General features: G+C 47.7%; 3 protein-coding genes and 1 long non-coding RNA gene across 4 annotated transcripts; all 4 read left to right on the top strand.

Moving 5' to 3' along the window:
- The first annotated feature begins 1,187 nt into the window (after window positions 1–1,187).
- Window positions 1,188–6,602, top strand: LOC143527135 (uncharacterized). The gene is made up of 6 exons (XM_077022122.1): window positions 1,188–1,306; window positions 1,392–1,475; window positions 1,617–1,739; window positions 2,115–5,804; window positions 5,882–5,944; window positions 6,424–6,602. Exons 1-6 carry the CDS (start codon window positions 1,237–1,239, stop codon window positions 6,498–6,500), a joined length of 4,107 nt encoding a protein of 1,368 aa, XP_076878237.1. The 5' UTR covers window positions 1,188–1,236; the 3' UTR covers window positions 6,501–6,602.
- A 2,184-nt stretch (window positions 6,603–8,786) lies between these two features.
- LOC143527136 (uncharacterized) lies at window positions 8,787–12,925 on the top strand. The gene is made up of 6 exons (XM_077022123.1): window positions 8,787–8,900; window positions 8,986–9,069; window positions 9,211–9,333; window positions 9,707–12,127; window positions 12,205–12,267; window positions 12,747–12,925. The coding sequence occupies exons 1-6, from the start codon at window positions 8,831–8,833 to the stop codon at window positions 12,821–12,823; spliced, it is 2,838 nt and encodes a 945-aa protein (XP_076878238.1). The 5' UTR covers window positions 8,787–8,830; the 3' UTR covers window positions 12,824–12,925.
- Window positions 12,926–15,116: 2,191 nt separating this feature from the next.
- LOC143527137 (uncharacterized) lies at window positions 15,117–19,259 on the top strand. The gene is made up of 6 exons (XM_077022124.1): window positions 15,117–15,225; window positions 15,311–15,394; window positions 15,536–15,658; window positions 16,032–18,455; window positions 18,533–18,595; window positions 19,081–19,259. The coding sequence occupies exons 1-6, from the start codon at window positions 15,156–15,158 to the stop codon at window positions 19,155–19,157; spliced, it is 2,841 nt and encodes a 946-aa protein (XP_076878239.1). The 5' UTR covers window positions 15,117–15,155; the 3' UTR covers window positions 19,158–19,259.
- A 2,278-nt stretch (window positions 19,260–21,537) lies between these two features.
- Window positions 21,538–23,743, top strand: LOC143527654 (uncharacterized). Its single transcript, XR_013134210.1, has 3 exons — window positions 21,538–21,583; window positions 22,101–22,335; window positions 22,937–23,743. It is a non-coding gene; the product is annotated as an uncharacterized LOC143527654 (long non-coding RNA).
- The last annotated feature ends 302 nt before the right edge of the window (window positions 23,744–24,045 follow it).

Consider the following 24,045-nt stretch of genomic DNA (forward strand, 5'->3'; position numbering starts at 1 on the left):
CTCCTCGCGCATCATTGCTACGAGTCCCGAGCTTGACGTCTAACGTTTTCCGTTTCGTTCGGTTTGTTTTTTGTTTTTCTGGTGCCGATCACGCGTTTCAAGAAACTAGAGCTGCAAACACTGTGTTGCTAGGAGACAACAAGAGCGTGCCGCCCTCTGTCGTTTATCTGAGGAAGTATTAGATTGTAGGTTTCAGTGACATATTGTGGATGCAAATAACAAAAAAGAATAAAACTAAGACAATACGCTTACATAATCACAAGATATTATTTTAGACATATTTAAGATATTTAGTAGTTAATGTGAATATCTATGCAAATTTTTCATCATTGATCTTTTAACATAAACAGGTAGGGTTGTGTTGCTTGCCTCATTGAGGCTATAGTTCAACTTGGAAATTGATCACAAATAAATCTGATCTCCAGCTTCTCTTTCTTAATGTTTGTGGATGTTCGTTGCTGACTTCGCATTATGTCTTCCAGCGTAGTTAACTGTAAACTTTGTGGAAGCTTCTGATGGGGTAAACCTTTGATATGTCAGTAGAAGTAGAAAGGAGTAAAAGAAAAACAGTGAAAGCTGTACCCTCGGAAGATCGCGAATGGTGAACAGTAGAAGTGTTATTCATTTGTAATGCATGTAACCAGGGCCGGAGTGGGACACTTTTTTCAGCCCGGGAGTTTCATGCCCAAATCCGGCCCAAAATTATTTTTCCATCCCAATCGGCCCAAACTAGAAACTGACATGAGCCGGCCCATCGGGAATCCTCCCGAATCTCCCGATTAGCCACTCCGGCTCTGCATGTAACTCATTTCTCTGAGTTGTAGTTGGTCCAGGCCCAGAAGGTCTTCAGCTGCATTATAAGAAAAAGACACACACAGTGGCTCGAGTTTAACAGTTAAGTCAGACACGTTGATCCTTTCAGTACTTAAACATTAAATCGATTATGACAATTATGAATCACTTACGATGTTTAATCACTTCTTCTGATGATGTCAACACACATTAACAAGCAGTTGTCTTTTTCAAATTATATGCAATTAAAATAAATAATTTATTTGTATCATATCTAGAAAAATCGAAAATTGGCTTAATAAACTGGCTTGTATCTCAGTTCTGATTGGTAATTTGCCTTGTTCAATGTATTAAACGGAGATCGTAAATTGCTGATAAGATTCAGGTGACCTCTATTTCATGCGTTCACAAATGGTTTTAAAAGGTCTTAGCGTCGTAGGCTGAATGAGTATTGTCAGCATGGGGTCTTTGAAGATCATCGGTTCAGTTTTGTTATGCCTGTGGCTAAACCAAGGTTTGTTAGACTTCAATTTGAATAATATTTATTTGAATCTCATGTCTCGTTCTAACCCATTTTAACTCGTAATTTAATTTCGTAGCACACAGTTCTCCGATGAGACAACAGTCAGCCGTATCACAACCAGGCAAACGTGACGTGCGATTGAACAGAACCGAATACGAAGGTTTGCAATGATTTCTTCAGTTTAGTTTCTTTGAACGTATAACATTGGGTCTTGTAACTATAAAGAATTTAATTTAATTGAACAGAGTAGGTTTGCCTACCTATGTTTGCTAAATATTCTATCTGTTCTCAAACACCCCAGGTATTTCATTGGCTGGTGCTGTTCAAACGAATGGCAAAAATAAAAATTCATCAACTGTGTTGGACGTCTTGGCTGTACTGCTGACAATGGGAAGTGTTTCTGATCCTATGAAAGCACGGAAAGGTGCAGATATGCTCTTGACACCTTTTACCTCATGTCCCATGTTTAGTACCTAATCCTTTTAATGATTGGGTACAGTTTAGAACTGGTTTACTGATCACTATGATTTGAAAACAAAAGCACCTGTTGTGATCCAAACTGATGTAATCAAGTGTTCTTGAGAGACAGTGGAGCTGCCTAAGGTTTACAACTAATCCAAAGACTTGGTACACTTGAGATTATTAAAAGGTGTGCCGAAATATGCTACGAACATTGCACTAATGTTGAGACTGTGTATTGTATCTACTGAGCTTAAATGATCAATTTTGTTAATGTATCTTAAAATGGAAACATCTTCCATTGTTGTATTAAACCAGACTTTTTTTTTTTTTCTTCTAGTATACATGGAAGCTGAAGGCATGTTGCTTGAAGAGATCACTAATGGTGGAGCTTTATCTCAAGAGAAGGTGAAGACTGCTAGGCCTCATGTTGGTGGTGGTTCTTCTAGGAATGCAACATCTTCAAGCAAGGCTAATGCTACTGGACCGAGGCCTAGCCTGGTTACAACTGTGGGCCCAGCACTGACTGCAGTCCAGGTGACGACTGCCACACAAGAACCATGTGAGAAAGTGACTACCACGGCAAGCCCAGTTGTTGCTGCAGCACTGAAGGAAGTGACTACCACGGCAAGCCCAGTTGCTGCTGCAGCACTGAAGGAAGTGACTACCACGGCAAGCCCAGTTGCTGCTGCAGCACCGAAGGAAGAAGTGACGACCACGGCAAGCCCAGTTGCTGCTGCAGCACCGAAGGAAGAAGTGACGACCACGGCAAGCCCAGTTGCTGCTGCAGCACCGAAGGAAGAAGTGACGACCACGGCAAGCCCAGTTGCTGCTGCAGCACCGAAGGAAGTGACGACCACGGCAAGCCCAGTTGCTGCTGCAGCACCGAAGGAAGAAGTGACGACCACGGCAAGCCCAGTTGCTGCTGCAGCACCGAAGGAAGAAGTGACGACCACGGCAAGCCCAGTTGCTGCTGCAGCACCGAAGGAAGAAGTGACGACCACGGCAAGCCCAGTTGCTGCTGCAGCACCGAAGGAAGAAGTGACGACCACGGCAAGCCCAGTTGCTGTTGCAGCACCGAAGGAAGAAGTGACGACCACGGCAAGCCCAGTTGCTGCTGCAGCACAGAAGGAAGAAGTGACGACCACGGCAAGCCCAGTTGCTGCTGCAGCACCGAAGGAAGAAGTGACGACCACGGCAAGCCCAGTTGCTGCTGCAGCACCGACGGAAGCAGTGACGGCCACGGCAAGCCCAGTTGCTGCTGCAGCACCGACGGAAGCAGTGACGGCCACGGCAAGCCCAGTTGCTGCTGCAGCACCGACGGAGGAAGTGACGGCCACGGCAAGCCCAGTTGCTGCTGCAGCACCGACGGAGGAAGTGACGGCCACGGCAAGCCCAGTTGCTGCTGCAGCACCGACGGAGGAAGTGACTGCCACGGCAAGCCCAGTTGCTGCTGCAGCACCGACGGAGGAAGTGACTGCCACGGCAAGCCCAGTTGCTGCTGCAGCACCGAAGGAAGAAGTGACGACCACGGCAAGCCCAGTTGCTGCTGTAGCACCGAAGGAAGAAGTGACTACCACGGCAAGCCCAGTTGCTGCTGTAGCACCGAAGGAAGAAGTGACGACCACGGCAAGCCCAGTTGCTGCTGTAGCACCGAAGGAAGAAGTGACGACCACGGCAAGCCCAGTTGCTGCTGTAGCACCGAAGGAAGAAGTGACGGCCACGGCAAGCCCAGTTGCTGCTGCAGCACCGAAGGAAGAAGTGACGGCCACGGCAAGCCCAGTTGCTGCTGCAGCACCGACGGAGGAAGTGACGGCCACGGCAAGCCCAGTTGCTGCTGCAGCACCGACGGAGGAAGTGACGGCCACGGCAAGCCCAGTTGCTGCTGCAGCACCGACGGAAGCAGTGACGGCCACGGCAAGCCCAGTTGCTGCTGCAGCACCGACGGAAGCAGTGACGGCCACGGCAAGCCCAGTTGCTGCTGCAGCACCGACGGAGGAAGTGACGGCCACGGCAAGCCCAGTTGCTGCTGCAGCACCGACTGAGGAAGTGACTGCCACGGCAAGCCCAGTTGCTGCTGCAGCACCGACGGAAGAAGTGACTGCCACGGCAAGCCCAGTTGCTGCTGCAGCACCGACGGAAGCAGTGACTGCCACGGCAAGCCCAGTTGCTGCTGCAGCACCGACGGAAGCAGTGACGGCCACGGCAAGCCCAGTTGCTGCTGCAGCACCGACGGAGGAAGTGACGGCCACGGCAAGCCCGGCCACGGCAAGCCCAGTTGCTGCTGCAGCACCGACGGAGGAAGTGACGGCCACGGCAAGCCCAGTTGCTGCTGCAGCACCGACGGAGGAAGTGACGGCCACGGCAAGCCCAGTTGCTGCTGCAGCACCGACGGAGGAAGTGACGGCCACGGCAAGCCCAGTTGCTGCTGCAGCACCGACGGAGGAAGTGACGGCCACGGCAAGCCCAGTTGCTGCTGCAGCACCGACGGAGGAAGTGACGGCCACGGCAAGCCCAGTTGCTGCTGCAGCACCGATGGAGGAAGTGACTGCCACGGCAAGCCCAGTTGCTGCTGCAGCACCGACGGAGGAAGTGACTGCCACGGCAAGCCCAGTTGCTGCTGCAGCACCGACGGAGGAAGTGACGGCCACGGCAAGCCCAGTTGGGGGTGGTGCAGCACCGACGGAGGAAGTGACGGCCACGGCAAGCCCAGTTGCTGCTGCAGCACCGACGGAGGAAGTGACGGCCACGGCAAGCCCAGTTGCTGCTGCAGCACCGACGGAGGAAGTGACGGCCACGGCAAGCCCAGTTGCTGCTGCAGCACCGACGGAGGAAGTGACGGCCACGGCAAGCCCAGTTGCTGCTGCAGCACAGACGGAGGAAGTGACGGCCACGGCAAGCCCAGTTGGGGGTGGTGCAGCACCGACGGAGGAAGTGACGGCCACGGCAAGCCCAGTTGCTGCTGCAGCACCGACAGAGGAAGTGACGGCCACGGCAAGCCCAGTTGGTGGTGCAGCACCGACGGAGGAAGTGACGGCCACGGCAAGCCCAGTTGCTGCTGCAGCACCGACGGAGGAAGTGACGGCCACGGCAAGCCCAGTTGCTGCTGCAGCACCGACGGAGGAAGTGACGGCCACGGCAAGCCCAGTTGCTGCTGCAGCACCGACGGAGGAAGTGACGGCCACGGCAAGCCCAGTTGGGGGTGGTGCAGCACCGACGGAGGAAGTGACGGCCACGGCAAGCCCAGTTGCTGCTGCAGCACCGACGGAGGAAGTGACGGCCACGGCAAGCCCAGTTGCTGCTGCAGCACCGACGGAGGAAGTGACGGCCACGGCAAGCCCAGTTGCTGCTGCAGCACAGACGGAGGAAGTGACGGCCACGGCAAGCCCAGTTGGGGGTGGTGCAGCACCGACGGAGGAAGTGACGGCCACGGCAAGCCCAGTTGCTGCTGCAGCACCGACAGAGGAAGTGACGGCCACGGCAAGCCCAGTTGGTGGTGCAGCACCGACGGAGGAAGTGACGGCCACGGCAAGCCCAGTTGGTGGTGCAGCACCGACGGAGGAAGTGACGGCCACGGCAAGCCCAGTTGGTGGTGCAGCACCGACGGAGGAAGTGACGGCCACGGCAAGCCCAGTTGGGGGTGGTGCGGCACCGACGGAGGAAGTGACTGCTACCGCAATGCCAGTTGCTGCTGCAGTACCTGAAGGGTCACTGTTTAGCTCTACAATGGAACCCTCTGTCGGCGAAGCCTCAGGTGATGGCTCCGGGGATGTCCCTGGTTCTGGGGATGTGAACTCTGCTGGAAATTCAAATGGAACTACCATTTCCCAATCCAATCACTCGGTGACACCCATCTCTCAAGATTCCCCTGGAAAGGTGAAGTTTCCTGCAGACGTGAATGGGGCCAATGCATCGGAGTCTAACTCTGCAACTCTATCTATGCAAAGTAACCCTCCTGTCCATTTGAATGTGTCGAGTCCATCTGTGATGTCCAGCTGCCAAAATAATCAGGGAAACCCTTCAAGAAATGGTAAGATTACTGTCTGCACAACTTCTCTGGAATACCTGCCTCTTGATCCATCAAACATTCCCTGCTTTCCCCAACAGTGTCTCCTGAGAGTGAAGAATTCCAGGCCCAGTCTACTGGATCTGTAGTCCCCTCTGTACAAGGTGAGAACTCTGCCTCAAACAGATGGGGACGTTGAACTGTTTGGGTGTCCTACTAAATTGTTAAATCTCTCAACTGGTGTAGGTGTAGGCCACTGTCTGCATCCCTGAACCTCCACTTCTCTGAATCCATTCTCTGCACACTTCAACCACAGCTGCTTAAATGTCTATTGCTAGGTCCAATTGCCACCCCTTACTGCCCTTATCCAACCACAGACACCTGGAGGTGTACCACACTTTTGGCAGTTAAATTCATGTCCACACTTGTCCATGTGCATGGTGGTTCTGGGATATTGCTCCTCCCTGGGTCCAGGTCTTGTTCAGATCAGTTTGCATTGAATCCTGTGAAATCTTATGCTAATGTGATTGAGGTTGCTCTGAAGTGTTCAACTTCAAGGCTGTTGAGGGTACAAGTTCTTTGTGCTCCAAAAAGTGGCGAGCTGGCATGCATTTGAAGACTTTGTATTTACTTTCTCTTCTAGGGCATCTGCTGTCGCTGATTTCTGATCTGGAAGATGAGGGTTTCAGCTTGGCAGATCCAGGTCAACAGGTGGTCTGAGCTTTACATATTTGGATTGGCCAAGAACTTAACCATGCAAATGTAAACTAGTATTTTATGTGATCTGGCTGACCATTTTGAACAATAAAAGAGAAAACTGAATGCTGTACGCTTCTTTGAGTTGGTGGATAGATGGGGCATCTAGCACGTCTACATCTTCGATGGGGGGGGGGGGGTTTTGAGAAACTGGCATGTATTTTGGCAGGATGTGATTTCCCAAGATGAGTGAGGTTGCACAAACAAATTAATGCTAAATGTGGAGCAATGAGGAAGTAAAGTGCCCCATGGTATCCTGATGTCTCTCCTGGTAAAGGTACAGTGTTGCTAGAAACACTACCAGACCACAATATGGACTGGAAGACTGGGATTGTTGAAGTAATGGAAGGAAGAGGACCAGCAAAACTATCCCCACACTTGCAGGTTCTGTTCAGCAAGAGATATACCAGGCTGGCATGTCAATGCTGATGAGGTTCTTCTGGCCAAGGATGGGTCTAGACATCAAGTGGGCAACTGTCTGCCTCCAGTGCATCCTGAGCAAAGTTGGCCTAGAGAAGTGTCTCGTTACTTTTACCTTAATTAGAAGTTGATCCCCTAGCGCAGTCCTTCTCAAATAGGACACCCCCCCCCCCTGAATCATCAGAGATGATTCAGATCCCATATGCACTGTCTGTTAACTATCAAACCTATCAGGAGAGGAGGGTGATGCGGATTCCAGGCCTGCTCAAATAATCCATGAATCTGGTCCATTATGAAGCCTAACAGCTGCAGTGTTCCTTTGCCTGTTTTTTGGGTAGGCTGCTACTAGGAATTTTTTTACACTCTGGCCATTTCCATTCTAGCATTTCATGTGGCCTCAGATCCCTCAGGGGTTCTTTTGCATATGTGAAATTGATTCAGACCCCCTAAAATGATGCCTAAAATAAACCAAATTAAGTCCAGTTTGTTTGTAGTTTATATTGTGTCCACTTGGTTCATGCACTTTGAAAACAAAGCAGCCTTGATTCATTTGAACCTCTAGGCTTCAAATGAAGGCTAGGTAGTTCCCTGTTTCATCTTCTTTCAAAGTGAGCGGCCGCATCGCGATCTGAAAAGAGCTCCTCGCGCATCATTGCTACGAGTCCCGAGCTTGACGTCTAACGTTTTCCGTTTCGTTCGGTTTGTTTTTTGTTTTTCTGGTGCCGATCACGCGTTTCAAGAAACTAGAGCTGCAAACACTGTGTTGCTAGGAGACAACAAGAGCGTGCCGCCCTCTGTCGTTTATCTGAGGAAGTATTAGATTGTAGGTTTCAGTGACATATTGTGGATGCAAATAACAAAAAAGAATAAAACTAAGACAATACGCTTACATAATCACAAGATATTATTTTAGACATATTTAAGATATTTAGTAGTTAATGTGAATATCTATGCAAATTTTTCATCATTGATCTTTTAACATAAACAGGTAGGGTTGTGTTGCTTGCCTCATTGAGGCTATAGTTCAACTTGGAAATTGATCACAAATAAATCTGATCTCCAGCTTCTCTTTCTTAATGTTTGTGGATGTTCGTTGCTGACTTCGCATTATGTCTTCCAGCGTAGTTAACTGTAAACTTTGTGGAAGCTTCTGATGGGGTAAACCTTTGATATGTCAGTAGAAGTAGAAAGGAGTAAAAGAAAAACAGTGAAAGCTGTACCCTCGGAAGATCGCGAATGGTGAACAGTAGAAGTGTTATTCATTTGTAATGCATGTAACCAGGGCCGGAGTGGGACACTTTTTTCAGCCCGGGAGTTTCATGCCCAAATCCGGCCCAAAATTATTTTTCCATCCCAATCGGCCCAAACTAGAAACTGACATGAGCCGGCCCATCGGGAATCCTCCCGAATCTCCCGATTAGCCACTCCGGCTCTGCATGTAACTCATTTCTCTGAGTTGTAGTTGGTCCAGGCCCAGAAGGTCTTCAGCTGCATTATAAGAAAAAGACACACACAGTGGCTCGAGTTTAACAGTTAAGTCAGACACGTTGATCCTTTCAGTACTTAAACATTAAATCGATTATGACAATTATGAATCACTTACGATGTTTAATCACTTCTTCTGATGATGTCAACACACATTAACAAGCAGTTGTCTTTTTCAAATTATATGCAATTAAAATAAATAATTTATTTGTATCATATCTAGAAAAATCGAAAATTGGCTTAATAAACTGGCTTGTATCTCAGTTCTGATTGGTAATTTGCCTTGTTCAATGTATTAAACGGAGATCGTAAATTGCTGATAAGATTCAGGTGACCTCTATTTCATGCGTTCACAAATGGTTTTAAAAGGTCTTAGCGTCGTAGGCTGAATGAGTATTGTCAGCATGGGGTCTTTGAAGATCATCGGTTCAGTTTTGTTATGCCTGTGGCTAAACCAAGGTTTGTTAGACTTCAATTTGAATAATATTTATTTGAATCTCATGTCTCGTTCTAACCCATTTTAACTCGTAATTTAATTTCGTAGCACACAGTTCTCCGATGAGACAACAGTCAGCCGTATCACAACCAGGCAAACGTGACGTGCGATTGAACAGAACCGAATACGAAGGTTTGCAATGATTTCTTCAGTTTAGTTTCTTTGAACGTATAACATTGGGTCTTGTAACTATAAAGAATTTAATTTAATTGAACAGAGTAGGTTTGCCTACCTATGTTTGCTAAATATTCTATCTGTTCTCAAACACCCCAGGTATTTCATTGGCTGGTGCTGTTCAAACGAATGGCAAAAATAAAAATTCATCAACTGTGTTGGACGTCTTGGCTGTACTGCTGACAATGGGAAGTGTTTCTGATCCTATGAAAGCACGGAAAGGTGCAGATATGCTCTTGACACCTTTTACCTCATGTCCCATGTTTAGTACCTAATCCTTTTAATGATTGGGTACAGTTTAGAACTGGTTTACTGATCACTATGATTTGAAAACAAAAGCACCTGTTGTGATCCAAACTGATGTAATCAAGTGTTCTTGAGCGACAGTGGAGCTGCCTAAGGTTTACAACTAATCCAAAGACTTGGTACACTTGAGATTATTAAAAGGTGTGCCGAAATATGCTACGAACATTGCACTAATGTTGAGACTGTGTATTGTATCTACTGAGCTTAAATGATCAATTTTGTTAATGTATCTTAAAATGGAAACATCTTCCATTGTTGTATTAAACCAGACTTTTTTTTTTTCTTCTAGTATACATGGAAGCTGAAGGCATGTTGCTTGAAGAGATCACTAATGGTGGAGCTTTATCTCAAGAGAAGGTGAAGACTGCTAGGCCTCATGTTGGTGGTGGTTCTTCTGGGAATGCAACATCTTCAAGCAAGGCTAATGCTACTGGACCGAGGCCTAGCCTGGTTACAACTGTGGGCCCAGCACTGACTGCAGTCCAGGTGACGACTGCCACACAAGAACCATGTGAGAAAGTGACTACCACGGCAAGCCCAGTTGTTGCTGCAGCACTGAAGGAAGTGACTACCACGGCAAGCCCAGTTGCTGCTGCAGCACTGAAGGAAGTGACTACCACGGCAAGCCCAGTTGCTGCTGCAGCACCGAAGGAAGAAGTGACGACCACGGCAAGCCCAGTTGCTGTTGCAGCACCGAAGGAAGAAGTGACGACCACGGCAAGCCCAGTTGCTGCTGCAGCACCGAAGGAAGTGACGACCACGGCAAGCCCAGTTGCTGCTGCAGCACCGAAGGAAGAAGTGACGACCACGGCAAGCCCAGTTGCTGCTGCAGCACCGAAGGAAGAAGTGACGGCCACGGCAAGCCCAGTTGCTGCTGCAGCACCGAAGGAGGAAGTGACGGCCACGGCAAGCCCAGTTGCTGCTGCAGCACCGACGGAGGAAGTGACGGCCACGGCAAGCCCAGTTGCTGCTGCAGCACCGAAGGAAGAAGTGACGGCCACGGCAAGCCCAGTTGCTGCTGCAGCACCGACGGAGGAAGTGACGGCCACGGCAAGCCCAGTTGCTGCTGCAGCACCGACGGAGGAAGTGACTGCCACGGCAAGCCCAGTTGCTGCTGCAGCACCGACGGAAGAAGTGACGGCCACGGCAAGCCCAGTTGCTGCTGCAGCACCGACGGAGGAAGTGACGGCCACGGCAAGCCCAGTTGCTGCTGTAGCACCGACGGAGGAAGTGACGGCCACGGCAAGCCCAGTTGCTGCTGCAGCACCGACGGAGGAAGTGACGGCCACGGCAAGCCCAGTTGGTGCTGCAGCACCGACGGAGGAAGTGACGGCCACGGCAAGCCCAGTTGGTGCTGCAGCACCGACGGAGGAAGTGACGGCCACGGCAAGCCCAGTTGGTGCTGCAGCACCGGCGGAGGAAGTGACGGCCACGGCAAGCCCAGTTGGTGCTGCAGCACCGGCGGAGGAAGTGACGGCCACGGCAAGCCCAGTTGGTGCTGCAGCACCGACGGAGGAAGTGACGGCCACGGCAAGCCCAGTTACTGCTGCAGCACCGACGGAGGAAGTGACGGCCACGGCAAGCCCAGTTGCTGCTGCAGCACCGACGGAGGAAGTGATGGCCACGGCAAGCCCAGTTGCTGCTGCAGCACCGACGGAGGAAGTGACGGCCACGGCAAGCCCAGTTGGGGGTGGTGCAGCACCGACGGAGGAAGTGACGGCCACGGCAAGCCCAGTTGCTGCTGCAGCACCGACGGAGGAAGTGACGGCCACGGCAAGCCCAGTTGGTGCTGCAGCACCGACGGAGGAAGTGACGGCCACGGCAAGCCCAGTTGGTGCTGCAGCACCGACGGAGGAAGTGACGGCCACGGCAAGCCCAGTTGCTGCTGCAGCACCGACGGAGGAAGTGACGGCCACGGCAAGCCCAGTTGCTGCTGCAGCACCGACGGAGGAAGTGACGGCCACGGCAAGCCCAGTTGCTGCTGCAGCACAGACGGAGGAAGTGACGGCCACGGCAAGCCCAGTTGGGGGTGGTGCAGCACCGACGGAGGAAGTGACGGCCACGGCAAGCCCAGTTGGTGGTGCAGCACCGACGGAGGAAGTGACGGCCACGGCAAGCCCAGTTGGTGGTGCAGCACCGACGGAGGAAGTGACGGCCACGGCAAGCCCAGTTGGTGGTGCAGCACCGACGGAGGAAGTGACGGCCACGGCAAGCCCAGTTGGTGGTGCAGCACCGACGGAGGAAGTGACTGCCACGGCAAGCCCAGTTGCTGCTGCAGCACCGACGGAGGAAGTGACTGCCACGGCAAGCCCAGTTGGGGGTGGTGCGGCACCGACGGAGGAAGTGACTGCTACCGCAATGCCAGTTGCTGCTGCAGTACCTGAAGGGTCACTGTTTAGCTCTACAATGGAACCCTCTGTCGGCGAAGCCTCAGGTGATGGCTCCGGGGATGTCCCTGGTTCTGGGGATGTGAGCTCTGCTGGAAATTCAAATGGAACTACCATTTCCCAATCCAATCACTCGGTGACACCCATCTCTCAAGATTCCCCTGGAAAGGTGAAGTTTCCTGCAGACGTGAATGGGGCCAATGCATCGGAGTCTAACTCTGCAACTCTATCTATGCAAAGTAACCCTCCTGTCCATTTGAATGTGTCGAGTCCATCTGTGATGTCCAGCTGCCAAAATAATCAGGGAAACCCTTCAAGAAATGGTAAGATTACTGTCTGCACAACTTCTCTGGAATACCTGCCTCTTGATCCATCAAACATTCCCTGCTTTCCCCAACAGTGTCTCCTGAGAGTGAAGAATTCCAGGCCCAGTCTACTGGATCTGTAGTCCCCTCTGTACAAGGTGAGAACTCTGCCTCAAACAGATGGGGACGTTGAACTGTTTGGGTGTCCTACTAAATTGTTAAATCTCTCAACTGGTGTAGGTGTAGGCCACTGTCTGCATCCCTGAACCTCCACTTCTCTGAATCCATTCTCTGCACACTTCAACCACAGCTGCTTAAATGTCTATTGCTAGGTCCAATTGCCACCCCTTACTGCCCTTATCCAACCACAGACACCTGGAGGTGTACCACACTTTTGGCAGTTAAATTCATGTCCACACTTGTCCATGTGCATGGTGGTTCTGGGATATTGCTCCTCCCTGGGTCCAGGTCTTGTTCAGATCAGTTTGCATTGAATCCTGTGAAATCTTATGCTAATGTGATTGAGGTTGCTCTGAAGTGTTCAACTTCAAGGCTGTTGAGGGTACAAGTTCTTTGTGCTCCAAAAAGTGGCGAGCTGGCATGCATTTGAAGACTTTGTATTTACTTTCTCTTCTAGGGCATCTGCTGTCGCTGATTTCTGATCTGGAAGATGAGGGTTTCAGCTTGGCAGATCCAGGTCAACAGGTGGTCTGAGCTTTACATATTTGGATTGGCCAAGAACTTAACCATGCAAATGTAAACTAGTATTTTATGTGATCTGGCTGACCATTTTGAACAATAAAAGAGAAAACTGAATGCTGTACGCTTCTTTGAGTTGGTGGATAGATGGGGCATCTAGCACGTCTACATCTTCGATGGGGGGGGGGGGGTTTTGAGAAACTGGCATGTATTTTGGCAGGATGTGATTTCCCAAGATGAGTGAGGTTGCACAAACAAATTAATGCTAAATGTGGAGCAATGAGGAAGTAAAGTGCCCCATGGTATCCTGATGTCTCTCCTGGTAAAGGTACAGTGTTGCTAGAAACACTACCAGACCACAATATGGACTGGAAGACTGGGATTGTTGAAGTAATGGAAGGAAGAGGACCAGCAAAACTATCCCCACACTTGCAGGTTCTGTTCAGCAAGAGATATACCAGGCTGGCATGTCAATGCTGATGAGGTTCTTCTGGCCAAGGATGGGTCTAGACATCAAGTGGGCAACTGTCTGCCTCCAGTGCATCCTGAGCAAAGTTGGCCTAGAGAAGTGTCTCGTTACTTTTACCTTAATTAGAAGTTGATCCCCTAGCGCAGTCCTTCTCAAATAGGACACCCCCCCCCCCCCTGAATCATCAGAGATGATTCAGATCCCATATGCACTGTCTGTTAACTATCAAACCTATCAGGAGAGGAGGGTGATGCGGATTCCAGGCCTGCTCAAATAATCCATGAATCTGGTCCATTATGAAGCCTAACAGCTGCAGTGTTCCTTTGCCTGTTTTTTGGGTAGGCTGCTACTAGGAATTTTTTTACACTCTGGCCATTTCCATTCTAGCATTTCATGTGGCCTCAGATCCCTCAGGGGTTCTTTTGCATATGTGAAATTGATTCAGACCCCCTAAAATGATGCCTAAAATAAACCAAATTAAGTCCAGTTTGTTTGTAGTTTATATTGTGTCCACTTGGTTCATGCACTTTGAAAACAAAGCAGCCTTGATTCATTTGAACCTCTAGGCTTCAAATGAAGGCTAGGTAGTTCCCTGTTTCATCTTCTTTCAAAGTGAGCGGCCGCATCGCGATCTGAAAAGAGCTCCTCGCGCATCATTGCTACGAGTCCCGAGCTTGACGTCTAACGTTTTCCGTTTCGTTCGGTTTGTTTTTTGTTTTTCTGGTGCCGATCACGCGTTTCAAGAAACTAGAGCTGCAAACACTGTGTTGCTAGGAGACAACAAGAGCGTGCCGCCCTCTGTCGTTTATCTGAGGAAGTATTAGATTGTAGGTTTCAGTGACATATTGTGGATGCAAATAACAAAAAAGAATAAAACTAAGACAATACGCTTACATAATCACAAGATATTATTTTAGACATATTTAAGATATTTAGTAGTTAATGTGAATATCTATGCAAATTTTTCATCATTGATCTTTTAACATAAACAGGTAGGGTTGTGTTGCTTGCCTCATTGAGGCTATAGTTCAACTTGGAAATTGATCACAAATAAATCTGATCTCCAGCTTCTCTTTCTTAATGTTTGTGGATGTTCGTTGCTGACTTCGCATTATGTCTTCCAGCGTAGTTAACTGTAAACTTTGTGGAAGCTTCTGATGGGGTAAACCTTTGATATGTCAGTAGAAGTAGAAAGGAGTAAAAGAAAAACAGTGAAAGCTGTACCCTCGGAAGATCGCGAATGGTGAACAGTAGAAGTGTTATTCATTTGTAATGCATGTAACCAGGGCCGGAGTGGGACACTTTTTTCAGCCCGGGAGTTTCATGCCCAAATCCGGCCCAAAATTATTTTTCCATCCCAATCGGCCCAAACTAGAAACTGACATGAGCCGGCCCATCGGGAATCCTCCCGAATCTCCCGATTAGCCACTCCGGCTCTGCATGTAACTCATTTCTCTGAGTTGTAGTTGGTCCAGGCCCAGAAGGTCTTCAGCTGCATTATAAGAAAAAGACACACACAGTGGCTCGAGTTTAACAGTTAAGTCAGACACGTTGATCCTTTCAGTACTTAAACATTAAATCGATTATGACAATTATGAATCACTTACGATGTTTAATCACTTCTTCTGATGATGTCAACACACATTAACAAGCAGTTGTCTTTTTCAAATTATATGCAATTAAAATAAATAATTTATTTGTATCATATCTAGAAAAATCGAAAATTGGCTTAATAAACTGGCTTGTATCTCAGTTCTGATTGGTAATTTGCCTTGTTCAATGTATTAAACGGAGATCGTAAATTGCTGATAAGATTCAGGTGACCTCTATTTCATGCGTTCACAAATGGTTTTAAAAGGTCTTAGCGTCGTAGGCTGAATGAGTATTGTCAGCATGGGGTCTTTGAAGATCATCGGTTCAGTTTTGTTATGCCTGTGGCTAAACCAAGGTTTGTTAGACTTCAATTTGAATAATATTTATTTGAATCTCATGTCTCGTTCTAACCCATTTTAACTCGTAATTTAATTTCGTAGCACACAGTTCTCCGATGAGACAACAGTCAGCCGTATCACAACCAGGCAAACGTGACGTGCGATTGAACAGAACCGAATACGAAGGTTTGCAATGATTTCTTCAGTTTAGTTTCTTTGAACGTATAACATTGGGTCTTGTAACTATAAAGAATTTAATTTAATTGAACAGAGTAGGTTTGCCTACCTATGTTTGCTAAATATTCTATCTGTTCTCAAACACCCCAGGTATTTCATTGGCTGGTGCTGTTCAAACGAATGGCAAAAATAAAAATTCATCAACTGTGTTGGACGTCTTGGCTGTACTGCTGACAATGGGAAGTGTTTCTGATCCTATGAAAGCACGGAAAGGTGCAGATATGCTCTTGACACCTTTTACCTCATGTCCCATGTTTAGTACCTAATCCTTTTAATGATTGGGTACAGTTTAGAACTGGTTTACTGATCACTATGATTTGAAAACAAAAGCACCTGTTGTGATCCAAACTGATGTAATCAAGTGTTCTTGAGCGACAGTGGAGCTGCCTAAGGTTTACAACTAATCCAAAGACTTGGTACACTTGAGATTATTAAAAGGTGTGCCGAAATATGCTACGAACATTGCACTAATGTTGAGACTGTGTATTGTATCTACTGAGCTTAAATGATCAATTTTGTTAATGTATCTTAAAATGGAAACATCTTCCATTGTTGTATTAAACCAGACTTTTTTTTTTTCTTCTAGTATACATGGAAGCTGAAGGCATGTTGCTTGAAGAGATCACTAATGGTGGAGCTTTATCTCAAGAGAAGGTGAAGACTGCTAGGCCTCATGTTGGTGGTGGTTCTTCTGGGAATGCAACATCTTCAAGCAAGGCTAATGCTACTGGACCGAGGCCTAGCCTGGTTACAACTGTGGGCCCAGCACTGACTGCAGTCCAGGTGACGACTGCCACACAAGAACCATGTGAGAAAGTGACTACCACGGCAAGCCCAGTTGTTGCTGCAGCACTGAAGGAAGTGACTACCACGGCAAGCCCAGTTGCTGCTGCAGCACTGAAGGAAGTGACTACCACGGCAAGCCCAGTTGCTGCTGCAGCACCGAAGGAAGAAGTGACGACCACGGCAAGCCCAGTTGCTGTTGCAGCACCGAAGGAAGAAGTGACGACCACGGCAAGCCCAGTTGCTGCTGCAGCACCGAAGGAAGTGACGACCACGGCAAGCCCAGTTGCTGCTGCAGCACCGAAGGAAGAAGTGACGACCACGGCAAGCCCAGTTGCTGCTGCAGCACCGAAGGAAGAAGTGACGGCCACGGCAAGCCCAGTTGCTGCTGCAGCACCGAAGGAGGAAGTGACGGCCACGGCAAGCCCAGTTGCTGCTGCAGCACCGACGGAGGAAGTGACGGCCACGGCAAGCCCAGTTGCTGCTGCAGCACCGAAGGAAGAAGTGACGGCCACGGCAAGCCCAGTTGCTGCTGCAGCACCGACGGAGGAAGTGACGGCCACGGCAAGCCCAGTTGCTGCTGCAGCACCGACGGAGGAAGTGACTGCCACGGCAAGCCCAGTTGCTGCTGCAGCACCGACGGAAGAAGTGACGGCCACGGCAAGCCCAGTTGCTGCTGCAGCACCGACGGAGGAAGTGACGGCCACGGCAAGCCCAGTTGCTGCTGTAGCACCGACGGAGGAAGTGACGGCCACGGCAAGCCCAGTTGCTGCTGCAGCACCGACGGAGGAAGTGACGGCCACGGCAAGCCCAGTTGGTGCTGCAGCACCGACGGAGGAAGTGACGGCCACGGCAAGCCCAGTTGGTGCTGCAGCACCGACGGAGGAAGTGACGGCCACGGCAAGCCCAGTTGGTGCTGCAGCACCGGCGGAGGAAGTGACGGCCACGGCAAGCCCAGTTGGTGCTGCAGCACCGGCGGAGGAAGTGACTGCCACGGCAAGCCCAGTTGGTGCTGCAGCACCGACGGAGGAAGTGACGGCCACGGCAAGCCCAGTTACTGCTGCAGCACCGACGGAGGAAGTGACGGCCACGGCAAGCCCAGTTGCTGCTGCAGCACCGACGGAGGAAGTGATGGCCACAGCAAGCCCAGTTGCTGCTGCAGCACCGACGGAGGAAGTGACGGCCACGGCAAGCCCAGTTGGGGGTGGTGCAGCACCGACGGAGGAAGTGACGGCCACGGCAAGCCCAGTTGCTGCTGCAGCACCGACGGAGGAAGTGACGGCCACGGCAAGCCCAGTTGGTGCTGCAGCACCGACGGAGGAAGTGACGGCCACGGCAAGCCCAGTTGGTGCTGCAGCACCGACGGAGGAAGTGACGGCCACGGCAAGCCCAGTTGCTGCTGCAGCACCGACGGAGGAAGTGACGGCCACGGCAAGCCCAGTTGCTGCTGCAGCACCGACGGAGGAAGTGACGGCCACGGCAAGCCCAGTTGGGGGTGGTGCAGCACCGACGGAGGAAGTGACGGCCACGGCAAGCCCAGTTGCTGCTGCAGCACCGACGCAGGAAGTGACGGCCACGGCAAGCCCAGTTGGTGCTGCAGCATCGACGGAGGAAGTGACGGCCACGGCAAGCCCAGTTGCTGCTGCAGCACCGACGGAGGAAGTGACGGCCACGGCAAGCCCAGTTGGGGGTGGTGCAGCACCGACGGAGGAAGTGACGGCCACGGCAAGCCCAGTTGCTGCTGCAGCACCGACGGAGGAAGTGACGGCCACGGCAAGCCCAGTTGCTGCTGCAGCACCGACGGAGGAAGTGACTGCCACGGCAAGCCCAGTTGGAGGTGGTGCGGCACCGACGGAGGAAGTGACTGCTACCGCAATGCCAGTTGCTGCTGCAGTACCTGAAGGGTCACTGTTTAGCTCTACAATGGAACCCTCTGTCGGCGAAGCCTCAGGTGATGGCTCCGGGGATGTCCCTGGTTCTGGGGATGTGAACTCTGCTGGAAATTCAAATGGAACTACCATTTCCCAATCCAATCACTCGGTGACACCCATCTCTCAAGATTCCCCTGGAAAGGTGAAGTTTCCTGCAGACGTGAATGGGGCCAATGCATCGGAGTCTAACTCTGCAACTCTATCTATGCAAAGTAACCCTCCTGTCCATTTGAATGTGTCGAGTCCATCTGTGATGTCCAGCTGCCAAAATAATCAGGGAAACCCTTCAAGAAATGGTAAGATTACTGTCTGCACAACTTCTCTGGTATACCTGCCTCTTGATCCATCAAACATTCCCTGCTTTCCCCAACAGTGTCTCCTGAGAGTGAAGAATTCCAGGCCCAGTCTACTGGATCTGTAGACCCCTCTGTACAAGGTGAGAACTCTGCCTCAAACAGATGGGGACGTTGAACTGTTTGGGTGTCCTACTAAATTGTTAAATCTCTCAACTGGTGTAGGTGTAGGCCACTGTCTGCATCCCTGAACCTCCACTTCTCTGAATCCATTCTCTGCACACTTCAACCACAGCTGCTTAAATGTCTATTGCTAGGTCCAATTGCCACCCCTTACTGCCCTTATCCAACCACAGACACCTGGAGGTGTACCACACTTTTGGCAGTTAAATTCATGTCCACACTTGTCCATGTGCATGGTGGTTCTGGGATATTGCTCCTCCCTGGGTCCAGGTCTTGTTCAGATCAGTTTGCATTGAATCCTGTGAAATCTTATGCTAATGTGATTGAGGTTGCTCTGAAGTGTTCAACTTCAAGGCTGTTGAGGGTACAAGTTCTTTGTGCTCCAAAAAGTGGCGAGCTGGCATGCATTTGAAGACCTTGTATTCTTGTTTACTTTCTCTTCTAGGGCATCTGCTGTCGCTGATTTCTGATCTGGAAGATGAGGGTTTCAGCTTGGCAGGTCCAGGTCAACAGGTGGTCTGAGCTTTACATATTTGGATTGGCCAAGAACGTAACCATGCAAATGTAAACTAGTATTTTATGTGATCTGGCTGACCATTTTGAACAATAAAAGAGAAAACTGAATGCTGTACGCTTCTTTGAGTTGGTGGATAGATGGGGCATCTAGCACGTCTACATCTTGAGCAAAATGGATATGCATACAAGAGTGCATGGTTCCATGCTTGTTTCCACTTTACCTTTTTTCTGAAACCAGTTTGGAGTTTGTAGCTAGCTAGCTAACATTAGCACCATTAAATATGGCTGCTCAACCACTGGAAAGGGTTAAATCCACTAAAGTTTCGCCTGTTTCAGTTTTCCCCTCATCTTTATCCTGCATGGTTCATTTTCATTGGCTACGGACACTGCTGTCACAACTACACAGGCAGAAAAATAAAGAAACTTTTAAAAATGACTCACATTAATATAATTTTCTTATGTAAAACGTGCCGCCTTTTGATTTACACGCAATTTGACACAGGCTTGGTCAGAACGACTTCAATATTTATCAGGGTGGCAGTAAATAGTATAGTATTAGTATGCAAATGTATTCAAATGCTTTGTTATTTATTGCTTTTATTTTGACATTGTTAAATCCGGAAGTAGTGGTCAGTCAGGCGCACAACTGGACAGTGCGCAAAAACAGCATACAATCAATGTGTGCAAATCAGGATTTCACACCTCAATTCAGTTAATGTGTCATACAGGAAACTTTAGTACAGAACAAAGGGACATCGTTTTACCGTGTGCACCCTTGACCAGTTGTAGAATTGCAATCTTTTACTCTTTTCTCTTCTCTCTTTCGCTCGTGTCTCTCTGGGTAGGAGTTACCTAGCCTCTGCTAGGCTGTTGGTGTATTAGCACACGCTCTTCATTGAATGCTAGTTCTTTACTGTCTGAGATTGTTATAATTCACAACAAAAGTCAAACCTTAATAATTGCTTGTTAAGATTAACAGTGTTGGTTTACAACTTGAATTCATATACATGGCTATTGTATTGAACAATATATTTGAATATGTGTAAATTCTGTCTGGTATAAAACAGATTCATAAACCTAGCCACTAGGGTGCACACACCAGTGTATTTTAGTGCCGGTCCCAAGCCCGGATAAATAGAGAGGCTTGCGTCAGGAAGGGCATCCTGTGTAAAAACTGCGCCAAATCAAATGATTCGGATCAAAAATAGAAATTCCATACCGGATCGGTCGAGGCCTGGGTTAACAACGACCACCACTGGTGCTGTTGTCCAACAGGGTATTAGTGAAAATTGGACTACTGTTGGGACAAGGAGGAGTGTGATAAAGCGCGACCCGAAACCCCTCAGGTGTATAGGAGGAGGGAGTCGCACTCTATGGGTAGTGTCGGGCGAGAGCCTTATGGCCTGGAATAAATCCGTTCAAGAGGTCGAAACTTTGCCTTTTTCCTTTGCACATTTATTTTAGACACCTACAGCTATATACATATTTGCAACGCGCATTCATGGAAAAAAATAAAACAATATTAAATTGAGTCCTCTTAATCAGAGTTTACAGAACGGTGACTGCAAAGTCACATAGATCCCGTCATCACATACATTTCGAGCCTGCTCTCCCAGGCTCGTCCCCACTCTACTAATTACACCCCATTATATTCTATAAGCCCCTCCCCCAGAACATTCCATTCCTGATACCGGTACAACGGGGACAAACATGCGATGAATAAACAGCTTTGGTCACATCTTTTCATGTCATGACATTGTTCCATTTTACATAATTTCCACTCTACATGTGCACATGCATATACAATCACTTTTATACAGTTTAAGTTTGTCCCTCCTCTTCTGCAGAGGTTGCACCTGCCCAGGTAAGTAAAAGCCTGAATTTTAAACTCTTACTCTTTTAGTCAGTTGGATGCAGACCGTATCTCCGCCCCAACATTCGTTAGGATACGCCCACCAGTATAGACACTTTTGACGTTTTACAAAATAAACAAAGGTAAAAGGTTTTAATGTTGCTGTCGAGAGTTTTGCTGTCGAGAGTTTCGCGTTCACGGTTGAGCGTCTGGTATTAGATGTCAACCAACGCAGCTATTAACTGTCAATCACCTTATCGCCACACCCCTTTAAGTAACACTTAATAACTTCTATAAAATCTGTTTATCGTACAGAAAAACACCAGGAGAGATACTAACGCAATGGGGTCTTATAGAATTGACAAAATATTATTGCTCAAAAAACTTAATTTACGTGTAATAAAAATTCAAAGTTTGTCGTCCGGCCCGTTCACTTACATGGGAATGGGCGGGGTTAAAAGTTGTACTGCAGCCAGCCACTAGAGGGCAGCTGACTAACGGAGGCTTCACTTTTCACTCGTGTCGTCCAGTCCACACAGTCAATGGTTCAGCTCCGCTCGTTTGGATTGTACAACTGCAGGTTGTGATTTATTAATGTGTAGTAAGGAAGATGCCTATTGTTAATGCGCAAACATCATTTAAAAATATTTATTAACAGAAATTAGGATGATTTTATTTGACAAAAGGCTATATATAACAAAAACAAAGACATTTCATGTAACAACTAATGCTTAGCTGCATCCTTGGGCACCCCATGCAGTTAGAATGGTACATTCGACTATGACGTTCATAGTCGACTAGGGGGTATAGTCGACTATAGTCGAATCGGCGACTATTGCAGGTCACCCCTAATGAGAATACTTCGAGTGAAGTTTTCATTTGTCCTCGCGAGATAGACGTTGCATTTGCACTACCTATTTTGGCCTCTAGATGGCTCCTGAGACTGTAAAATGCCTGTTTCGTGACTGAGCTGTATTTATTATTACTATTAGAAATCGCCAGTGAAATCTTCACTGTTGACGTAATTACAGATCGTTATTTGTATTTTATAGTGCCTTATTTCTTATTTCTATTTCTTGTTTCCTTTACCCTCTCAGACTGTGTGTGAAATGTCAACTCATCTCGCTTTACTGTGAATGTGAATTCACAATGTCAGTCTATGGGCAGAGCCCTATAGAGAGAGAGTCGCGTCAACTCCGTTCACTCCAATGGACCATTTTTTTACAGCAATGGCGGATCGTGGAGCCTGTCAATAGTTCCCGGAAGTTAGCAGCAAATACGAGCAGCGCAGTCAAACTGGAGCAGTGGACCATCTGTGATACACTTTTACAGGTTAGTACGCTTAAAAAAACTGATTGTGTATTATAAGGACATCAGAATCAAATTAACATGTGCATTAAAATGTGAATTAAAGCATTTTAGTGAATTATCCACCTCTTAATAAGCAGATTTAGGGAACTAAAACTATGCTAAGACAACGCGAATACGGTTAGCGAGATTTCACATTAACGACCGACAGCCTATTAATAGTAAATTCCTCTCTTAATGCCATTTCACCTAAAAACACCTAAATGTTTTTGCGGGGTAGCTAGTATTGGTTAAATATAACATTTGAGTGTGATTGTAGAGTGTGTTGGGTCGAGGAGGTAAAATGAAGATATCCATTTTGGAGTACCCGCTAACGTTATATTTCCCTTTATTTTATTTATTTGTCCTTTTATTTATTTTATTTCGTTTTATTTATTTTTATTTTATTAACGTATTTCCTCAGTTTTTGAAACTGCTGGATATAAAAGACGTATACTATTTAGTGAGATTAAGTTTTAAATATTCTATCACTTAAAGAAATAATATAATTATTAGGAGTTCATACTTATTATACCAGTGTCAACACTATAGCTGTAATCGGCAGCTATGGGCCCTGTCTTTACAGGTCCAGTGGTGCATCGTAGTGCAGGGGGCTTCCTCTTTCTGAGTGCGGGGCGATGCACAAAAATGGTGGGAACAGCATCTGCTCTCAGCCTAGTCTTGCCCTGTTTGGTTTTGATGAACTGATCTGCCTCAAAATGTGCCTGCAGAGTGATGTGAGTTTACTCCTCACACATGACAACTCAGTTTTGTCTACCCATATACATATCCCATAGTGGGTGAATACACAGTATTAGAGAACACTTACTGGATACGTATACACTCATTACACGTATAAAAAACAACCAAGGATGTGCAACAAGTTCAAATTCATATCACATCAATACTCATAATAATCATTTTCTCCTGTCTTTTTCTCCTCTCTCTCTTTAAGCCAAAGAACCATAGGGGATTCAATGGAGCCTGCAACTAGATAGCACCCTCACCCTGCACCCGAGTCTGTCTGGAGTCTTTGATTTTTTTTGTTCACTATTCTGTATTTTATTAAATCAGGCATTAAGCTTTCCAATAGTGTGTTTATTGTGAAAAGTGCAAATGCAGTGTTTGATGATTACCTCACATATATATTTGCTGTTGTAATCTTTAGTGAGGGTAAGATTGCTCCTGCTTAGTTGAGACAACCATTTTTTTCTCCTCTCAGTATCAGTGGGGAAACCAAAAATATTTGCTCGATTGGAGCATCCCCATGCAACACAGCAAACCATGGTGGACACTACACAAACAACACGGAGGAAAGAACACAGAAAAACTGCTTGACATGATATTCATATTTGAGATTATTAGAGATTTATTTAATGAATTAATTGCTGTAAATAAGTGTGTATTAAAAAGACAAGATGTATATATAATTTATCAATGTATTTTAATATGTTATATACTGTCTGGATGTAAATGTAATGTGTTTTAATGTACCCTTTTAAAGCATATTTCTGCACAATGAAGTCAAATAAAATTTTCCTTCTGTCAGAAAATGTACATTAGTCATTTAGATTACTTAGGTCACCAATACCATGGGATTACAGAAATTACCATGATTTAAAGATATGTTAATGTTAGAAAATTAATCTAATCTGAATTTCTCACCCCTTCTTGTCCCTCTAAATATATAAATGA

This window comes from Brachyhypopomus gauderio, chromosome 11 (assembly GCF_052324685.1).
Source record: "Brachyhypopomus gauderio isolate BG-103 chromosome 11, BGAUD_0.2, whole genome shotgun sequence".
NCBI lineage: Eukaryota > Metazoa > Chordata > Actinopteri > Gymnotiformes > Hypopomidae > Brachyhypopomus > Brachyhypopomus gauderio.